At 53.5% G+C, this 15,282-nt stretch overlaps 1 protein-coding gene and 1 long non-coding RNA gene across 3 annotated transcripts; both read right to left on the minus strand.

Moving 5' to 3' along the window:
- Positions 1–1,510: 1,510 nt before the first annotated feature.
- LOC147646815 (uncharacterized) lies at positions 1,511–3,420 on the minus strand. The gene is made up of 2 exons (XR_015281781.1): positions 3,155–3,420; positions 1,511–2,578 (listed from the first exon to the last, which is right to left on the minus strand). It is a non-coding gene; the product is annotated as an uncharacterized LOC147646815 (long non-coding RNA).
- A 4,097-nt stretch (positions 3,421–7,517) lies between these two features.
- On the minus strand, positions 7,518–14,178 carry LOC147646816 (uncharacterized). Of its 2 annotated transcripts, none has more exons than XM_086872870.1 (13): positions 13,941–14,178; positions 13,513–13,584; positions 13,353–13,424; positions 13,199–13,264; positions 12,640–12,747; positions 11,939–12,010; positions 11,779–11,850; positions 11,656–11,691; positions 11,034–11,141; positions 10,677–10,748; positions 9,976–10,053; positions 8,770–8,935; positions 7,518–8,240 (listed from the first exon to the last, which is right to left on the minus strand). In XM_086872870.1, the coding sequence occupies exons 1-13, from the start codon at positions 14,035–14,037 to the stop codon at positions 8,042–8,044; spliced, it is 1,218 nt and encodes a 405-aa protein (XP_086728996.1). In that variant the 5' UTR covers positions 14,038–14,178; the 3' UTR covers positions 7,518–8,041. The 2 variants fall into 2 exon arrangements, with proteins under 2 accessions (XP_086728996.1, XP_086728994.1); XM_086872868.1 differs by having other exon boundaries at positions 11,593–11,691.
- Positions 14,179–15,282: the final 1,104 nt, after the last annotated feature.

Consider the following 15,282-nt stretch of genomic DNA (forward strand, 5'->3'; position numbering starts at 1 on the left):
GGCGAGGAGTACGACACTGACTCCCTTGGCTGCATTGTCCAAGAGAGCAAAGTTTATTATTCTTAATCTACTTTTATACACATGGTTGAGAAGGTCTGAGAGGTAAAACTCCCATTGCTCATTAAAGGTACACATCACCTTCATTGCTTAAGTGGAACACCAGCCCTCGACTAAACAACACCTGCCAATTGGTGTCCTTTAACAAGGACTGTTGGGATTCCTTCTTATGCTTTCCCAGGCCAGAGAGAGAAGCCTGTGTGACTCAGTTTCACACAGGCTCTGTGCTCCCTGCCTGCTTTCAGCATCCATATGCATCCAGTGCATTTGGTTGGAATGTTATCCTTTTTTTCCCTTCTTAAAAATGCTTTTTTTCCCAGTTCCTTTGTGCTTGTTTCTACTGCGATTTCCCCATTCCCTGCACTATCCGGTATTTTTCTGGATCTGGATTCTCTCCTGCCTCACTCCCCGCTGTCTCAGACACCTGAAATCCCGCCCCCAAAAAAATCCCCAAAACTCTCAGAAGACTGAGTCAGCACAACTTGTATCAGCACCATCACCAGAGTGTTCCTCGACAAACAGGCAGATTATTTGGGATGAGAACCCATCATCCAGCAGATCCATGAATTCCTCCAATGTGGAGCTGGAAAAAGCTGCTAAAATCAGGATTTTGCCATTCTGGGAGTGTTTTGGAGCCCAGGTTTATTCCCATGGGGAATAAAATCCTTCCTGGTTTGAACCAATCCATTTGGAAGGCTGCACATGGCTCACCTGGGCTGGGAAAAAGCAGAAAAATCCTGGATCACACACCTGAGGGAGGGGTCTGTTAATCCTGGCTCATCCCACAAACTTCCATTCCTCAATCAGGGAAGGATGGATTAGGGAAATCCCCCGTCCAGGAGCACCTATGGCACCTCCCAAAAAAACATTTCCTTCTTTTTCCAATTCCAGGAACCAAATTCCTGGATTATTTCCCATCAGGAAATGGGGTTAATTAAAGATCAGGTTTTTTCCCAGCATTCCGGTCTTAAGCACTCCAGCGATTCTGCTATTCTCTATCCCAGGTGTGATTCAGAGGGTTGGGATCTCCTGGAAAAGGGGATTGATGGATTCTTCCTTGGAAACCCCAGGGCTCTGGTCCTGGCACATCCTGGCATTCTCACCCCCTCAGATAAACCTGCTCCAGTTAGGAGCCCCAGGGAAGCACCAGAGCAGCCGGCTGTCAGGAACAAGGCAAATCAAGCCTGGGGGCTGCTCATGGAGCTGGAGCAAGATGCACCTGGGAGCCCTCAGCAATCCAGCCAGCACCACATGGGCAGGAGGACACAGACGGCACTGCCAGGCTGGGACAGGGCTTGTGCCTTCAGCAGAACCACCAAAGGCCAAGGGGCTTCTGGCCATTTTCCCTGCACCACTGCACACCTGGGCAGCTTGCTGAGCACAAAGACCCTTTTCCCCCTCTTCCCCTATGCCCTGCAGACCCTGGGCAGCAAAAGAACAGTCTTGCAGTCTGTTTATTAGAACACATCTTTTATTTATACACTACAGAAAAATGATAAAAGAACAGTCTTGAAATAAATGGAGAATGCCTTGCAGATCAGGTCCCTGTGGAGCTCCAGCAGCACAGCCAGGCACAGCCCCACGGACGAGGCCGTGTTCTTTTCCCAGCTGTGCATCTCTTTAAATACCTTCATGCAGTCTTTGGTTATTTCACTAATGGTGTGGGTGGGATTCTTATTTTTCTTTTTGAGAATTTCTTGGAAGGCTTCCTGATACAAAATGAAGGTGCCATCACTGATCTTTGATGGGATAATATCTTCCTAGTGTTTTTTCAACTGCTTTATTTTGGTTTCTTTACGCTTTGATGGCTTTTGAATTTTTTCCTGTGGCTGCTCTTCTGTTTTTCTGTTAGTTTGTAATCCAATTGAGGCTTGTTGTTTTAACATCAGATAGCATCTCTTGTCACTGATTTGTTTTGCAGTTTTGGATGGGATGTGTTCAGCAATCAGTTTATTAATGTTTTTATTACCCTCATATTGTTTAATTAGTTGGATTAGCAGATTTTCCTCCTCTTCACTCCAGCATTTCTTGTGGGCTCCTCTTGCTGATGTTTCTTTTGGTCTCATGGCTTCTAGCCTCTCCTGGTTTCTGACTGCTGGATGTGCAATTCTTTTATGTTGTCCCAGTCCAATTTTAGTTTGAAAACTCATCTGGCATACATTGCAGGGCCATTTTCCTGGGGATGTTTTTTTTATTTTACCTTTGCATTTTGGATAGTGGCAGGCAATGCTGTGAAAATTTGTATTTTCCAAATCACATTTGGTGCATTTAAATTTGCATTCTCTAATTCCATGTGCTCTGAGTAAATGTTCAATTAATCCAGGCATTTTATTCGTTTTAATACCGCAGCACGGCCAGGGTGGATTCTCATCTGGAACTGATATGACAGGGCAGTCTTCTGATTCCCCATTGTTTGGTGGTTGAATAGTGGTTTCCTCTGGCTCTGATAAAACGGCTGCTTCTTCCTGGGTGGGTGGGGGTGTGGCAGTCTTTTCCTGGCTCTTATCAATCCCGTTATCATCTAGAGATAAGGAAGTCATTGTATCATCATAGTACACATCAGGGTATTCCTCCAGCCCCTCCCGCCCCACACAATGGGCATTACATTCTTCGGCACAATGCATCGAGTTGTAGAACTCCAGTTTTAAACTTTTCCAAACCTCCCTTTCCAATTCTGAGGGTTTAAAATTTGGGTTTTGTGGCGATTTTATATGCCAGTCTTTAAAATTAGTTTGAGTTGCCGTGGACACACGGAGTAGCTTTAAAGCCTTTACCGTGGTGCCGTTTCAAAGTAAAACTAAGTCCAATTGAGGGAATATTGACTAACAGCACCCCCTCAAGCGCTGTCAGCTTTACCCAACTTGACCGCGGGCTCGGTTTCAGGCAGGGAGCTTTTAAGGAGCTTCTGCCGATAACTTTTCGACGCAAAATCGTGAAACTGCACTTTGGGTGGCGAGTCCAAAGGCAGGGAGGCAGTGAAAAACACAACCTCACTCACACTGGGGCAGAAATCAGCTAGTTACCCTTGCGGGTATCCAGCGGGACCACGAGGAGGTCTGATTTCAGCGGCTAAGCCCAGTTAGGAATGCAAACTTACCTCTGTTAAGAGTCATAGTGACTCGACTCGAGTCGCCGGCAGAGGCGGCGAGCGGGCGGCCGCTTGCACAGGCCGGCAACGGGGCGTCCCCACCCCGCGGGGAGCAGACACGGCACCAGCCAGCAAGCGGCACCTCGGGGCGGACAGCGGGGAAAAGGAAGCAGGCGGAAGCGGGCGGTGGGACGCGGCTGGAAGCCGCCGGCCCCCGGCGTGACTCGACTCGAATCCCCGGCAGAGGCGGCGAGCGGGCGGCCGCTTGCACAGGCTCTTCGGCGCTCCGCGCAGGTCTTTGGCCCCGGGCCCGCCTCCGGGGGCTCGCCGGGCGGCCCCGCCCTCTGACGTCACCCTGCCTTGGCACCGCCTTCCGGGCTTTCCCCGCCCCCCTGCGGCTTGGGTTCGGGCCGCCGCCGTCGGCCCCTCCCCGCCCACGGCCCAGGCGGCTCCTCAAGCGGCCGGCCGCTCGGCACCGCGACAACGCCTGCGGGGGCTGAGGAGCGGGCCGACGGGGCCGCCGGCGGCTTGAGGCTCGGTCTCCTCCCTTTCCGAGGAAGCTTTCTCGCCGGCGCTCTCTCGGAGGCTTTCGCTCCGACGGCGGCTTCCTTCCCGCTCGCCCCCGGCCGGCCCCACCGAAACCTGCAGGCGGACGGCAGCCCCGCTGACCGAGCCAGCCGGGCAGAAACCGAGGCGGGAGCAGGGCCGCCATCTGCTCGGGCCCAGACGCGGGAGGGAGCGCCGCCGGCTTCTGAGGGTTCCCTCCTTCCCTCTCAGGGAGACGCGAAGGCGGCGAGGCGCTCAGGCCGATAGGGGAGAGCCGCTCGACGCGTCACACGGCGGCCCGCCGGCCGACAGCAGGTCTGCCCAGCCGCCGGCCGACAGCAGCCACCAAAGGCCGCTCGCGTGCCACTGGGCTCCACCCCAAAGGCCGCCAACTGCCGAGGGCCGCTGTCCTGGTTTAGGGCAAATTTGGGAGAAAACCTCCAATGGGGCTCCCCCCGGGAAGCAAACCCATGTGGCCCTTTTCTCCCACCCCTCAACCGGTTCGGAAGAGATTTCTCTGAGAGAAGTGGAAAAATCCTGTTTATTTCACAGGCACAGCTCTACCCAGCACAAAAATTAATGATATCAAATTACAAAACCTCTCGCCATTCAGAAGAGATGACAAACTTCAGAGGGTCTCTTTCTGTGGGTGTTCGCTCTGTTATCAGTCCCTCTGGTGCTGGAAAATGCCGCTGCCCAAGCTGGGCTCTCGGTAGTCCACGGGTGCAAGCTCCCGGTGCTCCCCCGACTCCCCAGTCCAGAGCAGGTTCGATTCGTTTCAGAAAAAGGGAAAGAAAACAGTCCAGGAAGACCTCTCTGCTCCGGCTAGTTGGAAAGCCAAGGCGATCTGTGTCTTGTTGTCTGTCTGTGCTGTAGTCAAAACTCCCGATGTGGGGGGGCAAGTACAGTCTGATAACAGGCTCAGTGCTTCTTTTCCACTCACTTTTAGATGGAATATTAAGAATACAAAATCTGTGTCTGGGTTAGGTGGACGAATGGGGATACAATTTAACATCATAATCAACCCAGGACACGGGGGGTCCCTCAATTTTTTTTTTCTGGAGGTTCACCCCCTCCCCCAATATTTCCTCCATCCCCTTCCCCCCAAACTGAGGTGAGAAAATATTTTTTTAATTTTTTCTCTGGCTTTTTTTTTTTTTACCTTCCCCCCCCCTCTTTTTTTTTTTCCTTTTTTCATCTTTTTATTTATTTACACTTAATTTGGGGGGCCGAGGGGCAGGAATTTTGGGGTGGGGTCACCTGGGGGGACAGGAAACAGGGAGACCCCACTCCCCAAAAAAACGGGAAAAATCCTGAGATTTCTGGTGTTTCTCCCCCCACCCGCGGCGTGAAAAAATTTATGTTCTCAGATTTTTGGTGATTTTTGGGTAGAGAGTTGCAATTTTGGTGGAGGTTTTGGGAAGGCTTGCTGTTTTTTGGGGAGTTCTCCCAGGATTTGAGGTGGAATTGGAGAAATTTGGGGGTTCAGAGGGAAATTTGGGGTTTTGGGGCAAAACTCTGAAGTCCTGGGGGGAATTTTGGGGTTTTAGGGCAAGAATTTAAGGACTTTTTTCTAACATTTGGGTGTTTGGGGAGGAAGTTTGGGACTTTGGGGAGAACTTTGGGGTTTTTAGGGAGAGGATTTGGGATTTGGGGAAAAAAATTGGGGATTTGGGGGGGAAAATTTGGTGGTTTTGGGGGGAAATTCAGGGGTCCTGGTGGAGTTCTGGTTTTGGGAAGGGGATTTGGGGAGGATTTTTTGTGTTTTGGGGGAATTTCCATTGATGGGGAGAGGTCCTAATCCCAGTGAGGAGGGGCATTTTGGGGAGGCCTGAATTTGGGGAGGGGTCTCAGGGAGGATTCCCAATTTTGGAGTGAGATTTGGGGGATTTTCCAGCGATGGGGAGGTGTCTTGGGGGTGGGATTTGGGGAGGGGTCTCATTGGGGCACCATCCTGAGCTGGAAGCGGGGGAGATGTTGGGAGTGGAATTTGGGGAGCGTAATAAATGGAAATGATTTGTGCTAACTAAATTGTAACTATTTGGAAAGTTATTCTTAGAAGCAATCAAGGGAATTGGTGATACAAGGCAGATGTACCCCTTTGCAGATGTTACGTGTTGAAATTAAGGTACAGGATGTAGTTTTGAGGTAAGTGGTGTCCCAAGAAGAAATCAACCTTGAGATGGATAAAGTTGGAACAACTTTAGGCATAGGCCTGAAGATTATGAAGTGTAAGACTAATTAGTGGAACACAATGCTTATTTACATAACACTTAGTACCCATGCAAAACCTGTAAGGTTATCCAGAGGACAATGAGGATGAGTGTAAGCCTTCATCCAAAATACCATCGAAAGGAGACTGAAGACCCCCTAGCAACAAGTGAGGCTTGCACCATGAAGAATAGTGATGTAAAATTAAAGAATCAAAAATAGGAAGAGACTTAGGGGAAACATTAATGAATATGTATAAGCATACAGTATATAAGTTTAGTTTGAATTGCTTTGTTTTGGTACGTGAGGCAGGGTGAGAAGCCCTGCCCATACCCCAGTCAGTTTTGCTCATGCTTTAATCATACTCAATTACTAGCAAATTATATTCACATATATATATATATATATGAAGATATTCACTAAATTGTACTCTTTTACTGAATTGTTTTCCTTTTATACCAAATTTCTATTCAATCCACTAAATAGTATTATTTTATTATATTGCATCCTTGTATTCAATTCACTAAGTTGTATAATTTTTTCCCTTGTTATTTAATTGCTGTTAACTCAATAGATCTTGTTGTCTGATTTTAATTTCATTTACAACAGCACCAAGAAGAAAAGGGGCTTACTGAGAGCAAGCAAACTTAATCCTCTGCCAGGACACAAATTTAGAGGCCAAAAAATTAAAAAACCCCACAGCATCAGCCCAGCTTCCCAGTGAGAAGGGTTGGAACTCTCTGCCCTCAACACTTCCCCAGCAGGTTTACAAAGGTAACTGGGATCTAAGCTGTGCCCTCTGAACCAACAGAGCCAGCCTCCCTTCAAGCTGAAAAGCCACGGCCCCAGTTATAGCCCTGGGTGCCTCCTGTGCCCCAGAGAATGGCCCGGCTCACCCGGCCCAGCCTGGCCCGAGCAGCCCGGACTGGCCTCAAGGGATGGGCTCCACCTGCCCGCTGTGCCCACAGGCCGGGCCCAAGGGCTCACAAGAGGCTTCCTCCCAGCTCTGCAAAACCTTGGCCAAGACTGTCCCCTTTGCTGTGCTGAGAAGAGTAAAAAACCCTCTCAATTTAACCCCACTGCACTCCTCCTGGGGAATCCCTGCACACCTTAGGAGAGAGCCCAAATTTTCCCTGTGTGCCTCATGAGGTGCAGGCCCAGGTGATGCCACAGAAGGAAATGTGCCCTCACAGCCCAGGGATGCTCAGCACGGGTTCCCCCAGCGCCTCGGGGCCCCACCGCTGGTCACGGCAGCCCCTGCCTGGCTCCTGCCTGCCCACACCATGGTCAGCCCTGCCTGCTCCTGGACATGGAGCACAGCCGAGGCTGGTGCCATGTGGGCTTTGCTGGTGGTACCAGCCAGACACTGGGGTGACAGCTCCATCTCTTTATTTGAACAAAAAACATGGGCCAACCCCTGCTCTGGTGTCGCTGCCTGCTCGGCCCTTCACGCCCCGGCTAGCTTGTGCCAAGCGTCGGCAGCAGGAGTGGGGAACCAGGTGAGCACTATGTGGCTCGACCTGGAACCTCTAGAGCTCCTTTGGGCTTGGGCTCTATAGTATGCAGGGCGACACGAGGTGAAGTAAAGGGAGAGAGAGTGCTCGGAGTCCTCCAATTTCCCAGGAACAAGTTTATTCCAGCAGGTGCAGGGAGAAGGCGATGAGGGACAGGGCTGGGATCTCGAGGAGAAAGTCCGAGCCGAGCCCCTGGGCACCTCTGTGCACCAGGTTTTAAAGCCCGTGGGCGGCTCATACAACAACCAATAATATTGCAGCAGGGGAGGTGTTGTGGGAAGGGGTTACAATACACAAATCCAATGGTAGGGACTTGGGGGAGGTAGGATAGCTATACAACCAATAGGGCATCGAGTAAGGGATGATGAGCAGGGAAGGAACCAGAACAAAAGGTGTGGTGTACATAGATTGATAGGGCTTGGGGGTAGGACCAAAGTGATGGATGGGGAACAATCTGGAAAGAGGGGAGAGGTTTACAATGACAGGCAACTGGGAACAAACTATATCGGGATAGTGGGGAGTAACTGGGGCAAACCAACTCTAAACTCAATGAAGGTGAACAAACATACTTAATGAAGGTAAACTAACAGGCGGCAACACTCTGGTGGACAGGGGCTGCCCAATTTCAGTCCTGGCCAGGGAACAGGGCCAGGGGGCTCAGGGGCAGAGGGTCTCGCTTGGGAGGTGTGGGTCTTGGGATGCCCTCAAGACGGGGTTGCAGCTGCAGCACAGCAGATAGGGAGAGATGTGGAGAGCGAGGATAACAGGTCAGCTTCTCAGACACTGGAATCTTTGGCTGCTCTTCTGAAGCTGCAGAGGTGCTCCTGTGGAGAGAGGAGGTGGCTGAGGCCCCCAGCTACTGCTGGCACTCAGGGACCCTCCTGAACAGCAGGGCCCAGAGCGGCCAAGGCTCCCCAGCACCGCTGGAGCTGCTGGCACAGCTTGGCCCAGCTGGACAGCTGCCCCTCAAGGCCCCAGCGAGCAGGGGATGGCTCTGGGCAGGGTCCCTGGCCGGGAGCGGGCCCCAGAGCACCTCTGCCTTTCAAGGGCAATCTCGTCCCCGCTCTTTCTCCTGCCCACCTTGCTTTGCCTCTGCCCACTGCTCCTGGGGCTGCTCTTGGCCAGGCAGCCTCAGTGGGAGCCAGCACTGGCTGCAGCCCCAGCGGGCTCCCCAGGACAAGGCCCAGCAATTAAGAGGCCAATGAAAGGCCTGGGCAGCAGCAGAACTCTCAGCAGAGTTATTTGGGCAACCAAGGCCTACCCACAAGTGCACAGCAGCCTCACTGGGAATGTTTCCTGACTATGAGCAGCCTTTCAAGAAGCTGTTTGAGGCTGAGATCGCAAAACACTCACCGTTTTCCCTTCCAGCAATACCAGATTCCGGCACAGCACATCATCAGGAAAACTGCTCCACCAGCCACAATGGCCATTAACTTAATCAAACCATCTGTTCCCTGGTAGAAAACTCTTCTCATGCTCTCCCAGATCTTCTGAGCATGTGCTGTGGTGCCAGCTGCATCTGTGGGAGCAATGGGCAGCGTGAGCCTTTGCTGTGCTCCACTGCTGAGCTGGCAGCACGCTGGATACAGCCAGGACGTTCTCTGTTTCCCCCAGAGCTGGGGCCTGCAGGCACCTTGCCACCCCTTGGCACAAGACTGCTCAACCCCCTGAGCTCGAATGGCACAATTTCTCTGTGCTGTGCTGGTCTTCTCCAGGCAATACTTGTCAAAGACATGGATAAGGATCAGGAAAATGCCCACGGTTTTGGAAATGCTCCAGGGCCACCCCTCTTCCAAACAGACCCTAAACCTGAACTAGCCTGAGACTGGAAATTTTCAGGGGATCTCAAGGTGTGCGTGCCCCATGGTGCAGTTTGGGTTCCCTGTCACCTGATGCCAAATGCTTTCCTGCAGAGGCTGGGGAGAAGCTGCAGCCAGGCCAGGCTGGGAAACAGCCCTGTAGGCCATGAAAGCAGCAGTGGGGCAGCAAGGCTGCCATGGATCCCTTCCTGCTGTACCGGGCACGGCGTGTCCAGGTGTGCAGAGAAAGCCCCTGGCTGCTGAGTGTCAGGAGGAGGCTGAGGGACATGGACCCACCATGGCGTCCCTCCAGATCATTCAGGACTATGTCCAGGTATTTGAGTTCCCCCATTGCTACATTACTATCTCCTATAGGTTTGTCCTTCTTTCTCAGGGGACCATTATATAAAGTATTTGCATTTCTCAGGAATGGATCCCACAGAACCAGTGGTCAGCCTGTGGGATCAGCAGGGAGGCACCACACACCCCAGCGATGGGAGCTGGGCTTGCTGGCAGAATTTAGCTCAGGAGCTGGGAAAGTCCTCCCTGCAGACACACCTATAACTCAACAGCCACAGAAGCTTCAGTCATGTCTGCTGATCTGCACAGGCAACACTGAGCCACAGGAGCAGTGAGAGGATCACGCAGGGTGAGGGCACAACCATGCACGGCTCTGTCCTGGCACCTGCAGAGATGCCACCGTGGCCAAGCCTTGGGCTCTGAGCTGGCGGCTCTCCCAGGGGGAAAGGCCTTGACCTACCCTCATAATCTTCCTCATCATCAGGCTCAGTAACTGATATGGATTGGGAATCCGGATCATCTTCATCATCAGGTTCATCTGCAAAGAAAGTCAGGACAGAACAACTCCCGTGACACTGCTGAAGATTCTTCTTCAGGCTGGAGTGGCAGTGAGTACACCCAGGTGACTGCTGCCCTCCAAGGCACTTCCTCATCTCTGCTTTCAACTCAGTAGCAAGGGCAGGGGGACCACGTGCCTGCAGTGGGCCCACAGTGGGATGGAAGGAGCCCCTTGCACGGCAGTCAGGGGAGAAAGGACTCCCTGGAGCTGCCAGCAGCTCTGAACTGAGCCTCAAGCAGGGCCAGGGCTTGGCAGCTGGAGCAGGAGCATCTCAGGTTCCCTGGGGCCAGAAAGGAGCCACACAAGGCAGAGCCCCAGGGCACAGCCCTGAGCCCAGCCCTTCCCTCTCTGCTCTTCTCCGTGGCTGTACAGAGCACACGGAAGGAGACACTGGCATTACACACAGGAAGAGGATTGACAGCTAAATGCTCCTTCCTCCCACTGACAGCAATGCTGTGGGATCACTCAGGGCTCCAGAAGGGAGCAGGGCAAGGTTTCCAGAATCCGTCAACCTTCAGACTCTTGAGGGAAATGGCACATGAGTGAGCTTTTGCCACCTTGACACGGATTGTTCTGTGCGGAAAGGGACATTGAGAACTTGCCTCCAGCATCTGGCAAGGTCTTCAAACCGCCATTTACCAGCACTTCCAGATGCTCCATGTCACCATCCCAATCTAGAAGGGAGAACAGATCAGAACCATTCCATGGTGTGCTGGGATCCCTTTCTGCCTTAGGGAACTGGGCACTGCAAGGAGGTCACGTAAGGCCGTGGGAGCCAGATGTCAATGGACATGGCCAAAGCTGCAGAGAGGCCTGAGGAAAGCTCTGGACTGGCTCTGGACATTCTCAACACCTTTTCCATGCTCTGTGCAAAATCCCTGAAAGGCAGGCACTGCCAAGGAGCAGAGATTTACATCTGAAGCCTCAGCAGGGCTCAGGCCCAGAGGCACAGCAATTACCTCCTGGGACTGTGCCTGGCATGGCCTCCCTTCCTGCAGCAGAGGCTGCCCATGAGCCACTTCTTCCTCCGGGAAATGGCACCTTCAGCACAGCCTTTGGGTTCATCTCTGGAGGAAGGAAGAGCCACAGCTGGATCAGATAGAACCATTCCCCATTGAGGAGGTGGCATGTTCAAGTGGCAATATTTGTTAAAGTCATGGTTAAGGATCAGGAGAAAGGCCAGGTTATTTGGGCTGGCCAGGGCCCTCCCTCCTCCAAACAGCCCCTACACCTGATCTAGCCCAAGACCAGGAAATTGCAAGGGATCTCAGGGTGTGCATGGCCCGTGCTGCAGTTTGGGCTCCCTGTCAGCTGATGCCAAATGCCTTCCTGCAGGGACTGGGGAGAAGCTGCAGCCAGGCCAGGCTGGGAAACAGCCCTGTAGGCCGTGAAAGCAGCAGTGGGACAGCGAGGCTGACATGGATGCCTTCCTGCTGTGCCAGCCATAGCATGTCCAGATGTGCAGAGAAAGCCCCCGGCTGCTGAGTCACAGGAGAAGGCTGAGGGACATGGACTCACTATGGCGTCTCTCCAGTTCACTCAACATCTTATCCATGTGTTTGGATGTCTCCAGGGACTTACTATCCTCTGTAGGTTTGTTCCTCCCTCTCGGAGAACCTTAACAGAAAGTATTTCCATTTCAGATGTATGGATCCCATAGAACCAGGGCTCAGCCTGTGGGATCAGCAGGGACACACCACTCACCCCTGTGATGGGAGCTGGGCTTGCGTGCAGCAACCAGAAAAGGAGCTTGAGATGTCCTTGATGCAGACACACCTGTAACTCAACAGCCACAGAAGCTTCTGTCACCTGGTTTGTGACAGGTTGTCAATGATTATTTCTTGTTGGGACAGTGAGAACATACCTGCATGGGGCTCCAGAGGCTTAAAATCTTCATGCAGCCAAGCTGCTGGAGGAGCCTTCCTACCACCCTCATCTGGAAGGGAGCACAGATCAGAACCATTCCATGGTGTGCTGGGACCCCCTTCTGCATTAGGAAACTGGGCACTGCAAGGGGGTCGGGGGATGGCCAAGGGAGCCAGATGTCAGTGGACATGGCCAAAGCTGCAGAGGGGCCTGGGGAGCTCTGGGCTGGCTCTGGACACTCTCCACCTTCTTTGCAGGCCCTGTGCAATATCCCTGGTGGGGCAGCGGCACCAGCCCAGGGCCCAGGGGCTCTCCCTGCCACAGAGGAAACCATTAAGCCCTGGGCCAAACTGCAGCATTCAGTGCCACAGACATCCCTACCTCCGTCCTGCCCTCTCTCCTGCCCTCCGTCCTTCAGCTGGGACAGCTCCCCCAGCCCAAGGGGACAGAGCCAGGCCCTCTCAGGGCACACTGGAGCTTTACCCTCCCCTCAGCCCTTTCCCCACCATGGGCATTCCTTGCAGCCGCTGCCAGGTTTTGGGATGTGTCTCCCATGGAGGGACTTCAGCAGAACTGCTCAGTAGCCGAGTGCCCTGAGCCTGCTCAGGATAATTCCTCTGCACTGTGCTCACACAGCCAAGCAACAGAGATGGCAGCTCAAGCCTCAGCAGGGCTCAGGCCCAGAGGCACAGCAATTACCTCCTGGGACTGTGCCTGGCATGGCCTCCCTTCCTGCAGCAGAGGCTGCCCATGAGCCACTGCTTCCTCCGGGAAACGCTGCCTTCAGCACAGCCTTAGGGTTCATCTCTGGAGAAAAGAAGAGCCACAGCTGGATCAGGTGGGGCTGTTCCCCAACAGGAAGGTGGCATCTTCAAAAGGCAATACTTGTCCAAGTCATGAATAAGGTTCAGGAAGCCATCAAAACTTCGGAGCCAGGCCAGGGCCTTCCCTCCTCCAAAGAGCTGCCATTCCACATCTACCCCAAGACTGGGAAATTGCAAGGGATCTCTGGCTGTGCATGGCCTGTGCTGCAGTTTGGGCTCCCTGTCAGCTGATGCCAAATGCCTTCCTGCAGAGGCTGGGGAGAAGCTGTAGCCAGGCCAGGCTGGGAAACAGCCCTGCAGGCCAAGAAAGCAGCAGCGGGGCAGCAAGGCTGCCATGGATCCCTTCCCACTGTGCCAGGCACGGCATGTCCAGATGTGCAGAGAAAGCCCCCGGCTGCTGAGTCTCAGGAGAAGGCTGAAGGACATGGACCCACCATAGCGTCTATCCAGTTCACTCAGCATCTTGTCTTCTGTGGGTTTATTCCTCCCTCTCAGAGAACCTTAACAGAAAGTATTTCCATTTCAGATGAATGGATCCCACAGAACCAGGGCTCAAGCCTGTGGGATCAGCAAGGACACACCACTCACCCCCGTGATGGGAGCTGGGCTTGCGTGCAGCAACCAGAAAAGGAGCTTGAAATGTCCTTGATGCAGACACACCTGTAACTCAACAGCCACAGAAGCTTCTGTCACCTGGTTCGTGACAGATTGTCAATGATTATTTCTTGTTGGGACAGTGAGAACATACCTGCATGGGGCTCCAGAGGCAGAAAATCTTCATGAAGCCAAGCTGCTGGAGAAGCCTTCCTACCACCCTCATCTAGAAGGGAGCACAGATCAGAACCATTCCATGGTGTGCTGGGACCCCCTTCTGCCTTAGGGAACTGGGCACTGCAAGGGGGTTGGGAAAGGCCGTGGGAGCCAGATGTCAATGGACATGGCCAAAGTTGCAGAGGGGCCTGGAGAGCTCTGGGCTGGCTCTGAACACTCTCCACCCTCTTTGCAGGCCCCATGCAACATCCCTGATGGGGCAGCGGGACCAGCCCAGGGCCCCTGGGGACTCTCTCCCATCCATAGAGGAAACCCTCCCTGAAGCCCTGTGGAAAACCATCCCCAACGCTTCCCAGGGAGAAGGAAGTGCTGTCTCAGGAAAGGGAAGCCAGGCCCTGGGCTCACCTGCTCGCCTTGCTCGCCACGGAGCAGCCTGGGCAGCCCTGTCAGGCAGGGCCACTGCCAGGAGGAGCAGGAGGAAGAGGCGCAGAGCAAAGGCCATGGTGCCTTGTCCACTGCCAGTCCTGCAGCTCTTGCTGCCACCACTGTCCTGACACCGCTGTCCCAATGTCAGCACCGCTGCTGCCGCCGCCGCTGCTGCCACAACAGTCGTGGTCAAGGACTGACTGCTCGGTCCTTGTGGTGCTGTGCAACCACGGGGCTCTGGGACCTCTGTGACCTCAGAGCCTGCTGTCACCTCAGCCTGCTGTCACCCCAGAGACTGCTGTGACCTCATGGCCTTGGCTGTACCCCCCGAGTGTACTCCCATCTGTACTCCAAACTGTACGGGACTGATTGTAAATATTTGACTTCATCAAAGGGTCATTGCTAAACAAAACCTTGGTTTTGCCTGCTGACATTGCTGGTCATGTTCTGTCCCAGGAGATGCTCTTGATGGTTGCCTCTTTTCCTGGGCATGGCACTGGAGGAGGTCCAGGCCAAGGTGATGCCACTGAAGGAAATGTGCCCTCAGCCCAGGGACACTCAACACAGACTCCCCCAGCCCCTCGGGGCCCCGCTGCTGGTCACAGCAGCCCCTGCCTGGCTCCTGCCTGCCCACACCGTGGTCAGCCCCGCCTGCTCCTGGACATGGAGCTCAGCCAGGGCTGGTGCTGTGTGGGCTTTGCTGGTGGTACCAGCCAGACACTGGGGTGACAGCTCCATCTCTTTATTGGAACAGAAGAGCTGTGTCAGGCCCTGCCCTGGCAGGAGGGACCCACCTTCAGTCCAGGCCACAGAGCAGGGCGGGTCCCTTCAGGGACACAGGGCCTTGCTTTGGGTGGTGGCAGCATCTGCACAGCAGCAGGCTGGTAACGCAGCTGTGACAGGGACATCACGTATGGGCATGGAGATGTGAAATGTGTGGTGCAGGTGTCCCTGAGGGAGGTGTTTGGCTTTTCCTGTGAAGCTGCAGAGGGGAACCTGTTGAGAGAGGAGTTGGCTGAGGCCCCAGCTGCAGCTGGCACACAGGGACCCTCTTGCACACTGGGAGATTCTCACTGTGCTCAAAGTTTCCCTCTGAAGACTAAGAGGTGAATGTGGATGGGCTTAGCAACTGGTCTGCAGGCCAAACAATTGAGGTAGCAAAAGAAGAAATTGAGAAAATACAGGTTTATCCATAGCAAGGAAGAAAGCAAGGCCGTTAGCATGGAAACCAATAAAAAGGTGCATAAGGCGTATTTGCAGTGGTAATAAATGGAATTGGTTCGTGCTAACTAAATTGTAGCTGTTCTTAAAGTTATTATTA

The sequence above is a fragment of the Cyanistes caeruleus genome, unplaced genomic scaffold, assembly GCF_971803275.1.
Source record: "Cyanistes caeruleus unplaced genomic scaffold, bCyaCae1.hap1.1 HAP1_SCAFFOLD_78, whole genome shotgun sequence".
NCBI lineage: Eukaryota > Metazoa > Chordata > Aves > Passeriformes > Paridae > Cyanistes > Cyanistes caeruleus.